General features: G+C 41.9%; 1 protein-coding gene across 1 annotated transcript in view; it reads left to right on the top strand.

Annotated features, from left to right (window-relative positions):
• The first annotated feature begins 6,950 nt into the window (after window positions 1-6,950).
• The window catches only part of VWA3B (von Willebrand factor A domain containing 3B), a 70,959-nt gene continuing 55,135 nt past the window's right edge, over window positions 6,951-22,774 (top strand). Inside the window, 7 exon segments of the mRNA XM_035558092.1 lie at window positions 6,951-6,990; window positions 8,648-8,872; window positions 10,945-11,039; window positions 13,426-13,676; window positions 15,425-15,581; window positions 19,560-19,729; window positions 21,634-21,755. Of these exon segments, the coding sequence (XP_035413985.1) occupies window positions 6,951-6,990; window positions 8,648-8,872; window positions 10,945-11,039; window positions 13,426-13,676; window positions 15,425-15,581; window positions 19,560-19,729; window positions 21,634-21,755 (1,060 nt within the window).

Here is a 22,774-nt window from a genome sequence, read left to right as displayed (position 1 = left end):
TTGCTAAATTATTTGCTAGCTTTTGAATATTTTTATAGAATGTTAGATTTTTGACCTCTCCTGGCACCCAAATAATCCAAGCCACTTCATTATAAACTTCTGTCACTATGTGTATATGAGCTGTGCCCCAAACGTCTCTCTACATTCAGTATTGTAAAATGAGTGTAAACTGGTGTAAAATGGGTGTTTGAACCCAAAGTAAATTTTAATAAATGTCTTCTTTGCTCTTATTCCAACTCCTCCATTGAAAGTTTTCCTTCCAATGTAAATTAATCTACTTCCTCATTCCTTCTCTCGCTCCTCTCTCTTTACCCCTCTTCATCATCTTTTAGTTTATATCTTGCATTTATCATTGTTGCATGTCTGTTCCTAAGCACAGATGACTGAGCAGGACCTCCTCAGTCACTTTGGTCCTAAATGTTTTGCTTTTGTATCAACCATCATCTTAAAAGAGGACAGTGTCCCACTGATACTCCAGCTTTAAGTCTGTTCCAGGTCCTCACTATTGCCACATTTGGGAACTTTGTTCTGTTTTCTAAACTAGATTTATTAATGTCTAGCTTAGCCTCATCCATTAATATGTTGTACCAGAACTGGGAAAAACAAACAAACAAACAAACAAAAAAACCCAACTTCTTTCTCACTTTTGCCCTCTATGCTTCCCAGCATCTTTATTTGCTCTGACTTTCCACATTTCTTACTAAACTGTTTCTAGACTACTGGTGCCTATGATGTTCAAAGCACTTTCCAGATCTTCCGGAGTAGACATGCTTCCAGAGTAGACATGTTTCATCCTAGGCGTCCATAACGCAAAAGATACTAGCAGGCAGATGTTAGTGGAAGCAGGTGGGGACTTTCTATCAATGTCAACTGGAATCACCCTGTGAGGGAAGGATGGAGATGGGAAGACAAAGGAGAGACAGACAATGGCAAACGTGATGAGGCATGCTTTTCTTATTCCTTGCTGGAATAAGAAATCAGTTCCCTTTCTTCCACTCACCTTTAAAAGAATGCCTTGGTTTGCAGACAAGGAATAAACAAGACTCCAGAAATGGGAAGAAGCACATAACTGACCAGGGACTTGGGGAAGAACTGTGACAGCCTCTCCTTTATTTGACAAGGCAGACAGGAAGCACTTCCATGCAGCTCACACCTCATATTCTTCCTTTCAGTACAGCCCTTCCAGTATGGGCACTGTGCCTGCTAGAGGTTGCTTTTGTGCTTGTGCAAGCAGGCTGCCTGGGAAGAAATGTATGTGATACAACTAAGGCAAGATCGTCCTAGGGCGGTGAAGAACCAGCAGCGTTTGTATCTTTCATCCTCCATTCCAGAAGACACAAACACTGTGGGTGCCAGAAAGTGGCAAACCTAGATGTGCAGCACCTTTCTTAAACACAAAGGTTGTGGAGCACTGCTATCTTATGTCATTGTTTTTGTTTGTTTGCTTGCTTTTTAATTCTCATTGATTTGTTCTGCACTGTCCCAAGTGCCTTTGCCTCCTCGGTGACAAACTCAGCTCCATTAGCACCCGGCCATGCTGCTGGTGGGAACTGGAAGACAGATATCTGCAAGAAAGGAAAAGCTTTTGTTTCCTGTCCATTTGGAAACACTTCTATTTAGGTATAGAGCTAAAGAAAATTAAAAAGCAGAAAAAAATAAAAGCCACAAAATGTCACACACATCTTCAGCAACCACCCTCTTTGCAGCACCACTCAGGTGCTCCTACAGCATGGGACACAGTTCACCCAGTGCACCCAATTTGTTATGCAGATTGTGCATGTCTTTACGTATCACTATGCCAGCCCATCCCTTCCCCATTTCCCTATTACGTGTAGCCATGTCTTTAACACAGATCTCAATTTTACAGCCTGAAGTCTTCCTTCTCCCTGACATCGCACATCAGTCACAGGCTTTGCCCCCTGAAGTTTTAGTTTATCCCCACTTGCCCTTTCCCATGCCTTCTTTCATCCTCCACTCTCTCACTAGACAGTCCCATTTTTTATCTTCATACCACCTCCGTACCATGTCTTCATCCGCTTTTTTTAAGGAGGTGCTTAAAGGGTGAGAAAAAGTTACAGCTGAAAGGAGTATTTAAAATACTGCACACCTCTAGCTTGCTTTTTACATTCTGCCTGTGCCTGATAAACTGTATTTTCAGTGTATGCATTTTACATAGCCAGCACTGTAAACAATGTAAAGACAGCATTTACTCAGCTTCAATCCAACTTGCTTTTATTTTTTTCCTTGCCCCTTGCAACTGATTCCTGCCTCTCTTTGAGAGGGAGTCAACAGGAAGTATGACACTGCAGGTCAGGATGTGTGACAGCCTTAAACTTCCTGGTGAGGACCCATTCCTCATAGTATCATAGCCATATGCATCAGTGCCATGAGCATCCTTACTAACCCATCATGAGAGACTCCATCTCTTCATACAATAGCAGTTATGCTGGGTGAACCACTAAGAACACTTGTATTTATATGTTTTAATTTAAAAAAAAAAAAAAAAGGAAAATGCTAAAGAGGGCTTTTTTGTTTATTTGTTTTTAAGTATGATGAGACTGGAAGACAGAAAGAGACTGGATTATCTTTTGATTTTGTTTAAATAAGAGTCGTCATAAACACCATGCAACCAGTTCCATGTTGTAAGCACTAACATAAAGGAAATGCTGACAATGCTGATTTTCAGCCACAAGAAAAAAAAAAAAAGATAGAATACTTTTATTGGTAGGCAAAATGTCCTAAAGTAAGGACAAAGTTATGCTCCCTAATGCAATCCCAGTACGTGTTACATTGCAGTTGCTAACGAATGACATAACGACATGCATTCCACCCATCTGTATCACTGCGTCATTCAGCCTAAAGGTCAGATGACAGAATGGCTCAGGGGTTATTTTTATCACCCCTGTGCAAGGAGTGAGTTCCCACTTCACAGTTACTTGGATCCCTGCCTCCTCTATTATCCAGTCTTGCCTCATCCAGCCGGCAGCATCTGGAGAACTCATTCCTCCTCCTCCTCAGCGTCAGCTGAATGGTGAGCAGCAGCCAGGGCAGGGCTTCCATGCAAACAAGGAGATACGCTTATCTGATGTGCAGAGAACATCTTATTTTCCGGCCTAGGAAGAACATTACCTACAAAACCACAGCAAGTGGATCAGGAAACCTGCCGGAGCTACAAGTCACTTTGCATTTGCCAGCCTTTGTCCCTGGGCCGTGTCAGGCTCTTGTAGAAGCTAAGGAATGTCTCCTTGCAACCCGTAGTATTTAGGGTAGCCAAGCCCAGAGTGAAGGTTTTTGGCAGATTCCTTGCACAGACAGTTACAGCACATATAATCACTTCATTTTAACCCATAATTAATACATTTACAGACATTTAGACATGAAGATAGACTTGCTCATTTTGTATAATGTAGAAAAACCTACCCAAGCAAGTCATTTTTGGTGTTTGATATAAAACTTCCATTGCTGGAAGCAGCAAAACAAACCAAGAGATTGATTTGATTGATTTTAGGGAGCCTACTTATAAACCCATTGTACTTGCACTTTCAAGAGAAATTTTAAAAGCACCCTCCCAAAGCTCTGGGTCTGTAAAGCAGCTTGTGCTACAGCAGTTGCAGTGTCTGAGCTGATCCTGAGAATGTTCATTACACTGTTTTTAATGATCTAATGGGAAGCTGTTTCATGGCTGAGAAATAAATGCCTTTTCTATACCTCAGGGGAATAGTTGTGCAATCAAGAACGACTCGTCGTGTCCTGGCTCGTCTTTAAACCCTTGCTTCCAACTGCATGAGAAACTGAAGCTCTGCTTCCAACCAGAAAGTAGCGTCGGCACCCGAGCTGCGTGCCTTATAAGGCACTTTTCTTTCCTATCTGTTTACAACGCCATCTCACAAAGCTGAAGCCAATGCTTCAGTGTGCACAGAATGGCTCTGGCAGTGCGCTTGGGTGTGGATTTCCATCTGAACACGGGTACAGAGATAAGACTGATCAGTTGATCCTCCAAAGTAACCTATCTTTTACTGCTTTGTGATTGCATGGCAAACAAAGGCAGAAGAGAGAAAGTGTGCACTTCTGTGCTGTTTGTTGCTTTCACGGAAACTGTGCTCACAAACATTTGCAACCCAAACGCGGTGTATATGACACGTGTGTTTCTGGCTTTCTGGCATGAGCTGGAACTTTTTAATAATGAGCTCAGGTTTATGATACACATTTTTTTGTACATTTTACTACACTAGAATATTTTTTAGTCAGGCTACTCCAGAAGCATGCTAATTCTGCTGCAGCGTGTATACAGTTATGCTGGTTTAAACAAAGGACCTGTGGGTGCTTTTAGTATAGATATCGCCAATTGCTCAGTCTAAATTAAGAATTAACAAGAACACATGACTCTGACCCACTAAACATAGATTTCTGCGACTCTCTCAGTTCGTGTATGTACTTTTGGTCCCTACAACACCGAACGCGCTTTGTTGTTGTGGCATCTGTCAGCAATGAATTTACTCAGCATTTTCCTCTCTGGCCACAGGTCACAGCCGCTCCGTGCACCCGCTGCGGCTGAAAGCTTTTCTTTGTGCTCAGTCTCTGCCTGTTTGACGTACTGTAGCAACCCCAGCCCACCCTTCCTCCTGTTTTGGGACATCTCGGAACGGCGGCTCAATAAATAAACACACACACCCCACGGACGCAAGTTTTGGAGCCTGAGGGCCCACAGCAGCGTTTATTGCTCGATGACCTGCGTTCGGCGCCTGGGTGCCGGGGAGCAGGAGTCGCTCCCCGGCCTCTCCCTGCTGCCTGGGCAGCCACATGGCACCAACACCGGGTGCAGCAGCGCCCGCCGCCCGTTGGGAGGGCCCCGCGGGGCGGGGAGGCCCGGCCGTAGCAACCGGGCGGTCTCCAGCCCAACGGCAGGGCGGCGGCGCCGCTGCTTCCAAGCGGGTGGCTGCCGGAGGCAGGTGAGGGCCGCGGGGAGAAGGGCGGGTGGCAGCGCGGCCTCGCTGCTCCCACTGCAGGCTTAGCCCTGAGCAGCCGACCCCAAGGCCTGGGCCCCACGGGCAGTGGGTTCCCTGCCCCACGCAGCGTGTCTCGGGGCACGTTTAGCGTGGCAGTGCTGGCCACTGACATGGCTGCCGGTAGCTCTGGGTGGCACAGGCTTCACCCCATGCCCTCAGCTCTTCCTCTGGCCCCAGGGTGGTTTTGCGATGGCACACGCTGCTCTGTTTCCACAGAAATCCCAGCCTGGCGCTGGGTGGGCTGGCAGTGGTTCAGAAAGCACCGAGGGGCTCACCCTGAAGCTCCCACCTGCGTGGGAGAGGTCACGGGCTCAGCAAACACCGTGCACCTGTGACAGGCGGGGTGCACCTTACTGAAGGTTGGCTGTGCTGGCCAGGGTGGGGAGGTGGTGGTGATTGGACGAACTGGTGCTCGCCTTTTGAAAATAGTGTGTTTTGGTTCAGGCATTGGGCTGACCGTTTTCCTGGCTGCCATCAGCTTGCTTGCCTTTCCCAGACTTGAGGTAAATTTACTATTTCCGTTGAAGCCGCTCCATCTCCTTTCCAACGTGCCTTTTTGTACGGTGCCAGCACTTCCCATACGGATGCTGTTCAAGTGGCTGGGAGCGGCACTGGGCAGCGAAAGCACAGGAAAATCTGCTGCCACACCTCTGGGCATCTGGAAAATGAGATGGCATCTGGGATTAGTTCTCCACCTGAAGTGTGTGTCAGCGGTTACCACGAGGGCACAGCGGTACTGCTTCTGCGCAGAGTTAGAAACTGCACGAGTCTCATTGCTCGCTACTGGCAGGCGCTGTCTGCCTCAGCTCCTCTGTAGTAAACGTGCCTTTTTATTGCATTAACACCAAGTCCCTGCCAAAGGGGTGTTCACCTGCTAGCAGGCATCTTCTGCTGAATGCTTGGGTGTTACGATGCAGAACGCACTCCTGTTTTTTTAACGTCCTCCCTGCCTTTCATACCATTAATATCTTCCTGTATGAGGAGGACAAAGAACAGAATGGTTTATATATTTCTGTATGGGTATTTAAACTCATGTAAGAGGAATAAATATATCTGCAAGAGGAATAAATAACGTGTTCAGTTCTGCAAAGAAGAAAGAGGGAGGAGGCCGTCTGTTCTGGTGCAGTCCTGTTATTATTTTATCCCATTTTTGCTTTTCCCATAGGAAAAACTGCTTGATGACAATAGCTAGCAGCTGGACTGTTGATGATTCATAAGTATCCCTCATTCATTTGTCTTATTCATTAAAAAAAGAACCAAATAAATGTCAAAATGTGATGTCTCAAAGTGATACACGCAGCCAATATATGCTACCTTGCTTCCTCTGGCATTTTGTTTTCTATTCATATGTTTTGTTTTAGTCACAGTTGGGCCTTATACCACATACATATACATATATACAAGCATAATGCTTTTCCTTTGTGAATCATCTTGTAGTCTTATAGGCAAAGTTATGAATCTCTTCACAAAATTGTGTCTCAGATACTCCCAGGTTTAGTCATAAATTGGATTATAGCAATGGTAAGGTATAATGCAAAGCAATAATAAAATATAATACAACTGTCTGACAGTAGGCCAAAACACCACACTCATTTTTGTGTGGAAACTTCCACGTTGGCTCTTTTTTAATGGTAACTTACAGGGATAGAAAGGAAATCATATTACCAATATCCCCATTTCTGAGTATGAGGGGGTCCCTGTCAAATCTGATTTCACCCTTTCTTGACAGGGGAGGTAGCTACCCTTTTTAATTTATACTATTATTTTCCTTGAGAAAAATCTTGACCTCAGTCTTCTGCCATTTATTATTGCCTGGGCTTGCACATCTGGTCTCCAGTTCATATTGACCTGTTCAGGGGAGCATTTTAGATTATTTTTTTGAATAATAATTTCTCAGGTTTTTAGGAAGAAAGCAAAGAGAAGCTGTCAATCAAGAGATTCATCATGACTGGCAATCCATTTAAGAGACTTGCCTGGAGTGACTGTGAGTATTTCAGGGCTGCTTTTATGTACATTCCATGTTATCCTGGATAACGTGCAGTTTAATTTGCTGAATCGTGGTGTGCATACTGCTAGCTGTGTACAAGCTCTTCTGAAGCTGTGCCAGTCTCCTGTGCTGTGTATGGGGTGCTGTGCTGTCTTTTTTTTTCTGAGGAGGAAACTGGGAATGACTGTTCAAGTGACTATAAACAGTGCCTGACTATATATGAAGCCCGAGCAGCTGCAAACCTTCACCTGTGTCTCTCTAGAGTTAACATCTGTCATTGCTGCTTCTGCACTGAGAGGAGGAGGAAGGCTGGTAAAATGCCAGCCACTACAGGCATGCCAGCCCAGCACCCTGCTTGTAGGACTGCTGACTAGGGAAGAGCTGGTGCCAGCCTGCCCCGTGCAGAAGGCTACTGTCACTGAAAGATGATTTCTGAGGATACATTCTCATTTCCTTTATGTATGATTAACCGAGGAACAAATCTGTTTAATGAATATGTGTAGCCCTGTCAGTTGTTGTAGTATTTGATCTCAGAGACAGCAGAGCTCTGATCATATTCCATACTAGACTGACAGCTATTTTTAGTCATTACAGAACAGAACTGTTCTTTATATTTTGGACCAATTTCATCCACTCAGTATATTTACATTTCAGCTGGCTTACAGTATATGGGGAAGTGAAGGGCTGGGATTCTGTAAATAATGTTGATTCTGGGGAAAATGGGCAGAAACATCAAACGTCCACAGAAAATAAACTTAGATACAGCAAGGGTATTTAATTGACTAGCACCAGCTTAGCTCATGCAGAGTATTTTGGGAATGAACAGGAAATACCAAAGTTCTCCTAAAACCTCTGTGCTGAGGAACAGAAGCATTACTGTTGTCATCACTTCCATTTCTGCCCCAACCACTCTAGGCTCTGGTCTGCCTCTGCTCCCTGTTTCAAGTGGAGCTAGCCCAGCCAACTGTAAATCTGTGCAGGCTTGCATTCTTCTGTAGAACTTAATATAAAAATGGACCTTCATGTCCAAGATTTGCTGTGCATGCACATCATCCATCACAGCCTGGAGCACATGCTGCCAGTACCATTGTTTGCAGTTATGGACAACGATGTGGGGTGAAGGATTTTCACCAGCCTTGCAATAAAGTCAGAGTCTGTTGCTGGAACTGCCATTGCTCATGATAGTAGTTGAACGTATAATTGCTAAGAGATCCTTGTTTACTGTATAATGCTTCTAATGTGTCTGTAGTGGTTGTCTGACAATCTTCAGATGCCTCTTAGGAGCTCTGATTCCCAAAATGTAGGTGAGATGTCTTAGGAGCTGGAAGAAATGTCATTTGGCAAACTGAATTTAGCTTTGTCTGGGCTTGGATTTCAGCATACAAGAGATATTTTCTTCAATAAATTGAAGGTGAATACATATGGATAAAAAAAAAAAGGAGGTGTAACTGCAAGTAGATATGTAGAACTGAGAGCAGATTTCCAGACTAAGAACATTGCTCAGTAGAATAAAAGAAAACAAGAAGCAAGCTATATGTATACAGAGTACTGTGGTGTACTGGTCAAGAAAGGAAAGAATTCAAGTAAATCTTTTTTTTTTTTCTTTTTTTTTAAAGTGTAAATGTTGTTATCCGCTCATTTCTCTCTACAACAGATGCCTTTGATTCAAAGCACAGAAAAGATCATACGAACTCAAATTTCCACGAGGACCACAAGAAGAAATCAAAAGAGAAGGAAAAGAGTCTGACAGTCAGTCAGTGGGACATGGACGTACAGCCCCTCATTTCATCTTCTGAATGGCTTCAGTTTCATGGGCTCAAGAGAAAGAAATTGACCCTGTCCCAGATTTTGTCCCAGATTGGATTTCAGCACAGGAAAGGTATTAGAGAAATCAATAATCAAATAATAATAATAGGAAAAGATGTAGAATAGTCTGTAGTGCTCATTTTGCACCTCGGTGTCCTCAGAGGAGATATTCACATTGTCTGTTATCTTATGACAATGGCAGAAAGGGAAGCTGTATCCCCAGTTTCTGGCATTGCCAGTTCAGAGAACTGTGAAACTCCACCTCCTTTTGATCTGAGGACTCGGGATCTGAGAAGGGCTTTTCTTACTGTGTTGTACTGTTGTGTCTTTACCTGAGGCTCCAGTTCAAGTCCTCCACAATTTAACTACAGCTGGGAACTAACTTGCAGTGCTGAGGCTGCTAGTCTTTTGCCTGCAAATAACACACCATGAGACCTCTGCCCATTTTTAGATTGCAGATATGTGTACACTGTGCCATAATCTGAAATCTGCTAGTTAATCATCTGGGCTAGCCAACCTGTTCAGGAATAGTTTATTATTTCCAGGGAGCCAGCTTCGAGGAAGAAGTTAGATTTGATTAGAATTCAGGCTGCTTTTTGTGCAAAGTCAGGCTATAGAAAAATGTTCCTTTGCAGTTATCTGACAGCTGGAGGGGAAGAGTTTGCTAATAATTATTAATCACTGCCGTAGTAGTGCTTTGCAGAGCATGGTAAGATACTCTTTTCTTTGAAGAGTTTACTGCCTGAGAAGTCGGAATTGTAATGTATTGCAATTGTTCTAGGTTGTATAATTTAAGATTTCAGCTGGCTTGTGTCCATGGGACATTCAAGGATCAACGGTGCAGATCCTGGAATCCTGTATGCTGTAGATGAAGAAGAAGCTATTAGGCAAGGTTAATGTTGTTACGGTGTAATTGTAGGAGCAGAACGTACTAGCTTAGCAGGGCAGCATCCTGTACAGAGTAGCTGCTTTGTGACGTTGAATATTCCCACCCCTAATGTTTTCCTATCAGTGGAACTACCGTAGAAGATTTCTAGCTACTGAAAAAGCAGAGTGCAACCTTTTCCTTAGTTGCACCCACTTCTGCACCCATTTAGTTGTGTAAGAGAACAGCATTATCTGTTCCAGATTTTGTATTTTGTTTGATGGACAAATATTTGCGAGTCCTGCTGTGAGGTAAATGAATAATACGGAAGTTTAATTGCCTAAACCTTTCCTTTATTGAAGTCCCATGGAGCTTTTTTGCCTATAAATAATTAAATGCATTTCCCCCCCGTTTCTGATTAAACTGGTAGGGAGCAGCAAGAGCAGGGCTGCTCCAGGAGGGGAAGGTGAGCTGGGAGGCAAAGGGGACCACAGCCCAGGCAGTGCCCTCCCTGACCAGGATGCAATCCCGCAGCATCTGACCACAGCAGGCAGAGCAGGGTGCTGGCAGCAGCGTCCGCTGACAATCCCAGGCAAGGTGAGGTGATGAACCAGGTCTAGGGTCCAGCCAGGAAGTGCAGCCAGGAACAGCTGGAGATGAAGCCAGAGGCAAGCCTGGAGACAAGGCTGTAACATAGGGCTGAAAGGTCTGACCAGGAGAGAGGTTTACCAGCAGGACTTGAAGCGGGCACACCTGCAGCATAGCTCAAGCAAAGACTGGGGGCCCAGGCCTGAGCACCCTGTGTGTGGAAACCACAGGTGAGACTGACAGGGGCTGCCAAGGCCAGCTGTTGCCCTCAGGGTCCTAACATAAACAGAGCCAGAAAAAATCGTAATTTGATATCATTAGAATTTCCCTCAAATTTCTTAATGTCCGGAGATAAGTACAGATGCATGAGCCTCACACATGGGTAGTGTACACGTCAACCTGAAAACTATCTGTTTGAAGGACACATGCACTCTGCAATGCTTACTACTAAGGGAGAAGCTCCGACTCATTCAAAGCTGATACATCCAAAGAATCCTCCTCATTCCTCTAAAAATATTTTACTGAATTTTGATTTTACATTTCTGTAAAATAGATTTTGACATACTGAAGGCAAAGTATGTGATAAGAACAAGATTTAATCTCCTTTGAGTTGCATGTATTTTTGAAAAACAGAACATCATGAAAGTAATCCTTATGATTAACAACTTGGTCTTTTGTAACCTTTACTGTAGATTATGTGACCACTTTGGGGAAACTTGTGGCTTCTCGGTATGCAGACGGTCTGTTTCCTCAGTACATGAGAGCACAAGATGGCAGCGTGTATAATGTAAGTGATTGAATTGTGGTAACATCCCCATGCACTTAGAAGTTGTTACCGCTGTAGCAGAATGATATGACTAAAATGTCTCCCTATGACAAGAAATACATACATTTGTTGTATAAGAACTTTATCTTTTGATCATTTTTTTTCCTGTTCTGTCAAACTATTAGTGATGACAATCAGCAGTAGGGAAGCTATATATATATATATATTTTTTTTTTCCTTGTAAAGTCTTACACTCTTGCCTTGGTGCAGCATTGCAGTAAATCTTTCCAGAGAAGGCTGCAGTTTCTAAGCAACATTTACCCTGTCACGAAGGAGGGAGCACTTGAAAAGAAGATGCTCAGCTGAGTTTAAAAAAAAATAGTTGTAGTCGATAAAACAAATAGGGATGCTGAAATAAATCGACATAACATGCTGTCATTGCTGATGCAAAGCACTGCTTTGCTCAGTGCCAGTGGGTCACAAAAGGCTCAGCCCCGTCTATAGAGACGGCTGGATCTCTGCCCAGGCTCATGTTCTAAGGAATGTCTTAGTAACAGCTGCTGGCTGTCCCATTGTTGAGAGGATGGATCCTGACTGAAGAGATACGCATTAGAGCTAGGAGGGGAGAGAGTCAATTCGTAAGGGATTTTACAAAAACACATGGCTTGTCATTTTTTTTCTGATAACTAGAATCACTTCTGAGGCACAAGGCATAAAAATAGGAAAAGAACCATTTCAGGGAGACTTATTCCCTCTTTTTTTTCCCCATGTGATTCTGTGTGAAGTATCTACATAATGTCATTTAATCTAGGATTTGTCTGGAGCATGTGAAAAGAGATTTGTTGTAGCCTTAAGGTAGCAACGCCACTATACAAAATCTGGTGAGACCTCCCTTAGAATATGGTGTACGATACTGTGTACAGTTACCATCGGGTAAGAGGAAGCAATTCAAACTAGAGCGAGTACTGGGAAGAGCTAGCAGGATGAATGGCAATGGTGCTGATTTTGTAAGAGATCTTGGCTGATGTTGATGTATTTAGGTAAGACCAAGAGATTCTGAAAAATGATAGTCTTACTGCCCTTAAATGCCTAGAGAAAGGCAAGTTGCAGGCATAAAGAGGAGCTATATTTTTCTATGCTAAAAGGCATGAGGTCCAAGAATAAACTTGTGTGAACTGCCATGAATAAAATGAGGTGAACAGTCAGTTTTCCAGGCCTCAGAGAAATGGGAATCTGGACTGGCCAAATAGAAGTGAAGGGGTGGGGCAAGAAAAATGCTTTATTTTCAGATGGAGTTTGATCAGTGTAGTGCAATAAGCTGTTCGTATGACTCTGGCTGTGATAGGAGGAAACTGGATTTTCTAAGTGCTTCTTCCCAGGCTGCCATTCCTTTGGCAGACAGCCTGATACTGTGTGTCTGGGAGGCACTTTACAGGGCCCTAGCTGACATTAAAGAACAGAGGAAAATACATACGAGAGGAAGAAATGTGCAGACTGACTCTGAAAATTTCTTCTCACTGAGAAATGTTCTTGTTTAAAAACGTTTGACTCTCCAAGGTTTTTTACTAGTCCTGGAAAGGTAGCTGGACGTGGAAGGTGGCAGGTAAATTAGCTTGTGTGGCTCAGAGATATTGGGGGTATGTCTTTACTGGAACCTGCAGAGAGTTTTTAAACCCACAGATCATTGTACACAGTGAATCTGCATAAATATATATATAATGGAGATGGTCTCCTGCTTTTCATTTTAATACTGAATCTATGTTTTTCTTAATTTACTGTTAGGGCATGAGACATTTTAGTTGCTGATTGCATTTGCCTGAACTAAATTTGCCTAAACCCCTACCCATAAATAGTTAAGCTGTAATGTTGGGCATTGTTAACGAAATAATAGCACAAATAGGAAGCCTTTTACATTTCCTTTCAAATGCTAAAGACAAGGTGGAGATTGAAGTGCCCCAGAACCAACCGTTCACTCCCTTGTATCGCTGTTTAAAATTTTAAGAGCTAGTCAAAATTCTAGTCTAAGAAGGTACAAAGTGCCTGTGTTCCTGTTTGTTCATCCATCTGTTCTGCAGCCCTTTCTCCATCCTTGCCCCTGTTCAGCTCACTCTAATTGCTCTAGTCTTGAGACAGACAAGGCAGACAACCCACTGGCACTGTCCCATGCTTGTATAAAAAGATTATGAAAGGCAATTAGGACAAAATGCAGTGTCTTTTCTGTTATAGCTCAGATGCGTTTGTCAAGTATTTGCTCCTGCAATAGTGGAAGAAAAATGGGTTGTTTTCACTGCTACCTTGGCTGACATATCTGGCACTTGCAAACCAGCTATTGCAGCTGTGCTAAGCTTGGGGCTTCATTTGTGTTGTTTTGATGTTCAGTTTCTTTCTCTCCCTTATTTAAATAAAGCTGACAGCCAAAAAAGAACTTATTCTTCATTTTGTGGATTGTCTAATGGGAGCTATTGAGCTCTATCGGCAGCGAATGGAATGGTTAACCAGTGAAAGCCGGCTGATATTTGGAGTGATTCAAGAACAGTGCATTGTCGTTGTTTTGGATTTTGGCACTGCAGCCCCAACTGAATTCGACCTATGCCGTGATGCACTTTCCATGGTTCTTGTGGAACAGGTGACCCAAATCGCCAAATTTAACCTCATTCGGTAAGCAGAAAGAGCACCATGAGAACAAAAAGGAGTCTCGTGTCATACAGATGTCTGTTCGGATGATGTGTTTTCTGTAGTGCAATTGGCACTACATGATTTGTTTCATGGTAATACCCATAATATCTATCATGGTAATACCTATACTTCCACCAAGTTTCACCCGCAGTAATGCTGAGCTTGCAAATCCCATTTAACAGAAAACCGTTGTGTTACCCTGAGGAACGGATAAAGGCTAACAGAAACCAAATGCTGATATATGCCTTCTGCAAATGTAGGAAATGTAGAAAGATCAGGGACACTTTGCAACAGCAGTAATGCTCTTCGGTAATGCATCTAAGTATTACAGAGTAAAACAGTGAGGTCACGTCTGACTGCCTAGGCGTTCTTGTGTCTTTAGGCACTACAGGTTTCTGCCTTACAGCTGAATGTACGCTCCCCCACGTACCATAGACAGAAGCATAGTCATTTGTATTTCTATAGATTTCCATGGTCACAGAAATCAGTAGTAGGACTAGCAAACAATACTAGATTTCCATAACAAAAGACAAGAGCTTGTTCCCTAACATGAGTAAATGAATCTGGGTTTAGTTGCAAGTAAAAAAAAAAAATAGAAGCAGCTATTCAAATTGAAGTATCTTTGAACAAATTCTCACTTATGCATAACTGAAGGCATAAGCTTGGGTTTGGATAGATGAATGGAATTTTGTGACTATGAAAAAAATGATGTGCAAATTACGCCATACAATTTTTGAATACGTTCCATAAAGATTACTTGCAACTACACTATGATTCTTAATGTTGTTTTACCCAAGCTCCATCCTCCAGCTTTGATTCTGCTGCCCTTTCTCAATTCTCTACCTTGTGATACACCTGAGATTTGAAAAGAAAAAAAAGAGATACTTTCCATACCTTTTGAGAAGCACATAAAACATTTTCTTTAAAGATGATCTGCAAAGCTAAGTCAAAATTGAGGTACAATAAATGTGTTCATTGATTTTTCTGTTTGCTTCAGCAGGGAGACAAAGGACAACATAGCTTACAAGTTATTGCTTTAACAGAATCTAAGAAAGCATGCTTGTCTTTTAGATTTGCAAGTAACTCTTCAGAGTGGTGCTTGATGGTATATCATAGAGGCAGGAACCAGTTATTTTTAAAGTTGTCTTCTGTCTTTTATGTGCAAATGGACAGGCATGCATGCTCACATGCTTTGTACCTCTCTTATGCCATTAAGAGCCCTTTAATCAATTAAAATATCGAAAAGCTTTGCATCACAAATCTCATTTTGATGGGCAGATAAAGATCAGCACTCTTACAAAAAGCGGAGGTTTGTTAAAATGATCTGGCACAAAGGCCAACCAGCAAGGATGCCATACAGCATACAGTGGAAAGAGAAGCCAGATACATATTTCATATACATATTTTAAAAACCTGATTGTGCTTTTATTGTAAATATAGGGTAAATATGTGAAAAGGTAAATAGGAATTGGGAACTGTTTGTAAAGTACTGTAGCCCTCTTGGGTGTACTTTGAACAGCTGTCTGAAAAAATTGTTATGAAAATTACAGTATTTTTCTTAGGGTTTTATTTTGCCCCTACTTTTATTGCAAGTCTAGATTTAATATGTATGGTTTATTGTTATTATTATTTAAGAATCTAAAAGAATAGTAACAATAGCAGAGTTCCACCTTTTTGCTTTGCCAGCATTATTCTCAGTTGTTCTGATTTATAGTTAATGTCACTTTCAGGGCTGCTCAGGATCTTATGAAGTGGCAACAGAAATGTGCTCCTGTGTCTCAACATACTGTAAAGTCTGCTGTTAAGTGGCTCTGGAAACTGGACCATATGACAGCTGCCAGCCATAGCAGCTCTGCTGAAGCCCTGCTGGAAGCCATGAGTGAGACGGTAAGCTCATACATCTTTTGGAAGCCTCAAGTAAATCCAAGAATATTCAGTGCCAGACTGGTTACTGTGATTTGCCCTGATGAATTTTGCAAAGATAAATATTAATGGGAGGGTTCAGAAGTTTTTTTCCTGTTTTTCCAAGTGTATCTGCATACTATGTTTACTGATGACCTGCTTATGTAAATTTATTGTATTTGGAAAGCAGAAACTTTTCTGTTCTGGAGTACAGAGAATAAATAACATATTCAGTCATTAAGGGAAAGAGTAAATACGTTGCTTTCCACTTTCTTTGCCATATATGTTTTTCAGGGCTTCAAGTTTATGAAAATAGAATCTTAGAATCATTTAGGTTGGAAAAGACCTCCAAGATCATCAAGTCCAAACATGTCCCTTAGTACACACAGAACTTCCTTGGACAGGAATTTAACCAACTCTGCTGCACTGCTCCAAGTTAAAAATAAAACAAAATGAAATAATGACAAACACACGCTGTTAGAAAAGCATCCTCAAGCTCTTCACTTCTGAGGCAGTAACATCCACTAAAATATTCCTTATATCACTACTACTGAAGTCAGGGGAAAAAAAAATTACTTTGTATCCAAAATGCTTGTGAAAAAAATATACTTAAAATCCAAAATATAAAGTACAGAGATTTCTTTAACCGTTTGTTGACAGTAGGTGTCTACAAATCCTTTTTCCTCAGCCACCTATGATTTCTTCCACAGCAAGAAGACAAAGCATACACAGGTATTGTTGTAATTAAATTCTGTCTATTTCTCAAAGTGCCATATTACATTATTCATTATAACAGAGTCAAAAGATATAAAAGATATATGCCATCATTTGAGCTAGTCACTTAAAACTTGTATTGTTAAAGAGATATTTTATGAAATTCACTTACAATATAAATTGAATTCCTGGCACTTGACTTAAATGGAAAATTGTGTGGACTAGAATCATTAGTTTTTGCTGCCATTATATCCAACCCTGTGCACAGATCCACCCCTAACTCCTTTGTAAATCTCATATTGAGACGTTGTTTGAAAGAGAAGGTGAATTTGGCTTGAGTTTCCCCTGTGCAGATGGATTCTCAACCAGATGAACCTTGATGTTTGGAAAATGATATTAAAAAGGAACTGGGTGAGGAACAAATTGTGCAACAGTGACATTTTTTATGACTGCTTTTTAAAATGCCTCCATAAATTATGCTAACATTTTCAGTTTGCAGTATATTACTAATTTTCTGGTGGGAAAAAAAAAGGATCATATTTAGATTTCAGTATTGTCTGGATGAAGAAAAGGCTTGTTGGACCTGGTAGGTCTGCGTACAAATAAACAGAAATTAAAATTCATCCAACAGTGAGACATATTATTTTTTCTGGATATTGGTGGGCTAATGGGTAATCTGGGGGAGTCAATTTTGGCGGGTGATCAACATAAGACAGACTTTAATTACTCCTAAATACAGTTATTATCATTCATAACTGACAGTTCAGTTTGAGTAGAAGCTTCACTGTACTGAAGGCTGGGGCAGACCCCATTCAGTCCTAGGCACAAGCTGCATAGTCACTGAACAGTCATAAATGACTCATTCCTCAGAACTGGCTTTGTCAACAGAAGTTACTCAAAAACAATAGCTCCTTTTTGCTTAGACTTGGGTTTTCCAGTCGTTCCTTTAGTTGAGCTTTTCTCCCATGTGTGGCAAGTCCCTAGATTTCCTTTCCTCATTACCTGTCAGTCCCAAGGTCAAGATCCCTCTGCTCCAAGGTTGCAATCCTTTGGGCTCCACCTGCCACAGATACATCCACGGTATCTAACTCACAGTTCTGTGCAGATGCTGCTCTGCAAAGTGTGGGCCACCCATCCCAAATGCACCTCCCCTCCCAGGTAAAGACTGCGAGGAACTCTTTGTCATGTTCTCCTCTCCGTTCCTGTATGGAGTTTGTTTGCTTGTTTGGATGGCTGCAGAAATTATAATTTGCAAAATATGGAGGCCTAAATGGTTTGAACCTTCTCCTACTATTCTGTAAGGAACATTTCCTTCATGGTATGTTACTGCTGGGTTTGTAGTTAAGTAGAATGAATTGTCTGTGGTTAGCAATTTTGTCTTCTTGAGGAGCTGGTTCTGCATCAGCTATGCCCAAGAACTTTCAGCATTTTAAAAGTTGCAGAGGCAGGAATTAGATCATTTCAAGGAAGTCTGAAAGCTAATACCCTTATTAAATATCAAGCTTCCGAGTTATTGGCAGTCTCAGAAGGGAGGGGGAGAAGATGTGAATTTGAAGGAAGACAAGGAAAAGTGGTTGTGCAATCTGCATATGTTCCCCCAGGCCAGGAGCCTCTTCAGCAAATTTCCAGGACAAGGGTGTTGCCCGAGGACTGGGTCTCAGCTGGGCGAGCTGCATGGATGCTCTGACAGCTGTTTTAGCTGGATGAAACAGAGAGGGAACCTTCTAGAACTGAACCAAAGCACAGATGGGCACAAGTGTTGATTGATTTTGCTTCTAAAGCTAATAGGTATTGTGTTAACCTTGCACGTTAATGAAACATGCTCATTCTTTCTTATAGTATTTGTCTAGCAGCCAGGATACCTGGCTGGCCACAGACCCTCTTACTCCATACAAGTGTGCTCCATAAGTATGGTCCCTGACTCCCACATGTAGTGCCAAACCCCACGGTGCTGCTTTGTTAATTCTCCTTGTCTAGCCCAGGATTGGGCTGCTGCTTGGGGTAGATGTCTTCCAGTGCTCACCTTTAGTCAGGGTATTTGTGGCAAAAGGTAGAGAGGGGAGAGAGGCTGAAGCCCAGAAGCCTGTGTCAGTTTGTATCACCATCCTCATGATGCGGGGCAGTATGGGCATCCTGCAGCCCAGAAAGTTTGGGGTACAAACTGGACAAAAGATGTCCATGTATCAGCCTGTTGGCTCAGGAAGCTGAAATAAAAATCAGTGTCAAAGGCAGTACTGGAAATGGAAGAACGTGCTTAGAGATGATACTGAATTTGCTTTCCTATTGTATGAAATGATGTGGGTGCAGAAACACTTCCTCAGTGCTGTCCCAGACTCAAACAGTTGTCATCTTTTCTCTTTTATGGTGCATGTTTGGGATTCCTTACCATACATGAATGTCATTTTTCAGTTGAACAGCTATTTATCTGAATTTATCAGTTGGTATGTGCCATGCCATAGGACTGATAGGCCATGCTTGCTGCCTTGAACATCATCGCGGGATAGGTGTTGTTACATTTTTTGATGCTGGTGAAAATTCAAGAAGCATATTTACTAGCTACCGTTTAGCATGGATATGTGCAGGCAGCATTGGATCTGTTACAGTGTAATACACAAGCAATAACTAAAGGACATTTCTTCATCTCCTCTGTCTTCTTGCAGTAATGTTTTCATAACATAAGTGTATGTGTTCATAACAAACTTGCCAAGTTCCCTCTGCCTTGGGAAGCATAAAAAATACGAATTATCTGTAAATACCTACAGTAGCATTCAAAGAATGATGCATCTCTCCTAGCCCTCAAAATACGTGCTGCTAATAAAAGTATGTCTGGTATAAAAGTTCCTACTGCTTTTCAGCTCTGGCAAGGCCCCAGCATAGTTCCTCTCTTCCCAAAAGAGGAATGCGGCACAGAGCCTCGTCCTGACTAATAGCACAGTTGTCCTCTCTTGCACTTCTTTTTGGTTTCGGTTAACTTCTGTGGAAAGGGGCTTGTACTGAGCTGTACCCAGGGGCTGTGGGTCTGGTTCCCTTCTCACTTCGGGAAATTTTGTGTGAAATTCATTTGAATTACTAGCAAAAATGAGAGGGGGAACTGAAGATCCGCAAATCTTATAGCCCAAATAATGCAGTGCTGCTACCAGACTTTCATACCAGTGCTCAGCACAGGACCGGGCTTGAATAAATACCAAACATCTGTGTAAAACAGTCCTCCCAATTCCTTTTTTTTTTTTTTTTTCTGTTTTATGACAGGTTGAAGCTGTTTATTACTTTGCTGTGGGTGATGTTCCAGCTGAAACAAAGCAGCTGCTCCTTGAGAAAGTTTCTGATGGCTCCTGTCCAGTCAACACCGTATCTTTTAATGCCAGGGAAGATGAAACTGTTATTTTTCTGAAGGAGTTGAGCCACTTGGCCTCTGGCAGGTATGACAAAGAAGCACAGTAATGATTTCAGTACTTGTAAAGTGCTTTGCTGCTAGGAATGCTATCTGAAGATATCTGAATGTTATCCCATTTTACTCATGAGGAAAATGAGACAAACCAGATCTGTAAGTGGTTTGGGGAAACAGAGGAAATAGTCTAAGAGCTGTAACTAAACTACAGGGCCTACTTGAACAGCTTCTCTCCACATGTGTGCTCACTGGCTTGTGGAAAGGCCATTCCTTACCTATATCATGAATTGTCTGTCATCTGTTTCTCTTTCGAGTATGAAAATTTTTCAAGGGAGAGTCACAATATAAACAAGTTTTTATTACATTTCTTTTTACTTCAGTAATATCCACAGGCACCAGCAAAGAATCGATCTAGAGTTTTTTTTGGATCAAATGTCACACAGACATGTAGTTGAAAGGTAATGCCTGTCCTAAATAGGCAGTGCCTGGAACAACAGGAAATTCGGGTAGTGTTAGGCCTGGCTGTGTGAAGCTGCAGTTCTCTACCATGCTCTCCAGCATCTGTTTAGTGTGGTTGGTGGGAACCGATATATTCCATATGGGCTGCTGGCTACTTTGTCCTGGGAACCAGCTGTGTGACAAGAGAAAGCCTTCAATGCAAAAGGATAATACAGCATTAATCTTGATTCTAATATAAAAATAAGGAAAATGAATGAAGAAACAAACAAACAAAAAAAAAACACAATACCAAACACACTCAACAGCAGGAGGGCAATAGCAGCTGATAGGTGTTTGTCTGCTTTACAGAAGCCACCACACAGTTACAGAGCTGTGAAATGCCTGCTATAGCTTTCTGTTTCACTATTGTTTGTGCAAGAGTGGGAAGGACTCCAACAGTAGAAATCCCCAAATGACAGCAGAGCAATTGGTAAGATGGCAGCTGCTTAGCTCTTTTATAGCCATCTGTGTTTAGGAGTAGCTTTTAAGAGACGGAGTGCCTGCCAAAAAAACAAGACTGAAGGAAAGTGTTATGTTTGTTCTATTCGGATGTGTGTCTAAATGACTGTGGTCATTTAGGACTGTGGTACCTCCATGATACCAGGTACTTTGCCAGTCACTGTACTTCATTTTCTTTTGGCAATGTTTTTCCTTCCTTTGTAAGAAGAACATGAATGTTTCTTGCATGGTAGAGAAAGAGGCGAGAAGAGTTATGGCAGGGAGCTGAGAGGAATCATTTTGCCTAATATGATTCTCACTATCTTTTAGTAATTTTTCATGTGTCTAGCTTTGTTGCAGAGACTTATCAGGCCAACATATATCTTGCTGGTGGGTATTTTCCCAATAACTGTCTATAAGATTAAGTCAGTTTTCACATAGGATTTGCTAAGTTCATGGGTTTTTCATGATTTAAGACTGATTCTGGTGTAGTTCTGTTTTAGAAAGGCATCTTTTTCCTGCTCTGGGAGCTTGTCTGTTTTGACAACAAGGGTAAATGAAGTCTGCTTGACTTCCTGATTTGTATATCGATAGTGAAATAAATGTTCCTGTTGGGCTTTGAACTAGGAGGGTAATCTAATTAAAAGGTGTTAGTGTCCTCTTAGATATCTCAAATGACATGCTTGCTCAGCATGTTAAAAGCATTAATTAAAAACAGATTTCCAGATGATTGAAAAGGAAGGTACCTTAGAATAAGTGATACCAAAATGAAAGGATGTGTGATTCTTCATGAAAAGACTTCAGAAAATACATACATGTATATAAAGGTTTGATAATATCCATAATACTGTTGTAGCTGAACATTTGGTTATCTTGATAGGTAAGGAAATAATTCCAAAGTTGTACACTGCTCTGACTTCGCATGTGTGACACGCATATTAAAACTAGGAAAGTATTTACGTAGTTTGCATACTGGTGAAAACCCATTTTTTATTACAGATTCCATGCTTTTGCTCAGAAGAATTACTGTCGAGATGCTACTGGACCTGCACTGAAATGTGAAGATGACAAAGATCTAATTGCCCCGAATTCCAGAAAGGTGAAAGGGCGAACGCCACTAGGTAGACAATTTTAAAACCAGAATTATATTGATTTTCTAGGTGAGGTTTCAGAGTAGCTATCTAATACAGGAACTTGCTTAGTGCTAGATCAAAAGAAGCCTTCTGTAGGCATAGGTGGGGACGGGACTGGTCAAATGGAAAATCTGTGGGTGGGAAGGAGAGGGAAAGGAAAAGAGAGAAGTGAAGAGAATAGTGGATGTGCATGTGAGAATGAAGGAGAAGTGAAAAAAGGAGAAGAAGCAAGAACATGTATTTCAGGAGATAAAAATTAGTACTGGTGTGCTTATACCAGTGACCTGGTGGTAATGGAGAGTAATGGCAGAAAGGGAGATGAAAGAGATAAGAGTGGTATAGAGCATCTGTTAGAACAGCCACATCAATACAGACCATGTTCATCGCTAATATAAGGGAATTAAGCCCACTTATGGTTGACTTGGTTTTCTCAGGATCTGAGTTTATCATAAAGACAGGCGAAGAGCACAGTAAAAATAACTAGAGAGAAGGTGCAAAGAGAGAGGGAGAAATATGAAAAACATACAGGAGGAAACAGCAGAAAAAAGCAGAGGAGAAGCAAAATCTCCATTTTTCTGGGGGTGGAGCTGGGCAGAAAGCTCTCAGCATGGTTCTTTTTAGTCACAGTGCTACTTCTCTAGGAGAGGTCAGCCTTACTGTTCAGTGGGACTGGACTGAGGCTTCAGCCAGATTTGGAGGAGATCAGCTTGTGGTGTGAAGCATGGCTGTGTTATGTCATGTCCGATATCTTTATCAGCAGGCAATTTGGTTAAAAAAAAGGTTTATTTTTATTATCAGGAGGCATAAAACCTCTTTTCTCTCATGGCTCACATCCCCATTATGCTGTTGGGCATTAGCGTTGCCCCAAAGGTAGAACACTGTCATCCTCGTCTTACTGCTAGGGAACCTATGGCATAAGGGGGATTTAGTGACTCACCTAAAGTCATATATCAGTCTTGGACTAACTGTCCCATATTTTCTGGGTTGTGGTCTGGATCCTTTTGTAC

This window comes from Cygnus atratus, chromosome 1 (assembly GCF_013377495.2).
Source record: "Cygnus atratus isolate AKBS03 ecotype Queensland, Australia chromosome 1, CAtr_DNAZoo_HiC_assembly, whole genome shotgun sequence".
In the NCBI taxonomy this organism is placed as follows: Eukaryota; Metazoa; Chordata; class Aves; order Anseriformes; family Anatidae; genus Cygnus; species Cygnus atratus.
Note: the sequence above shows the minus strand (reverse complement) of the source record. Positions and strands in the feature narration are given on the sequence as shown.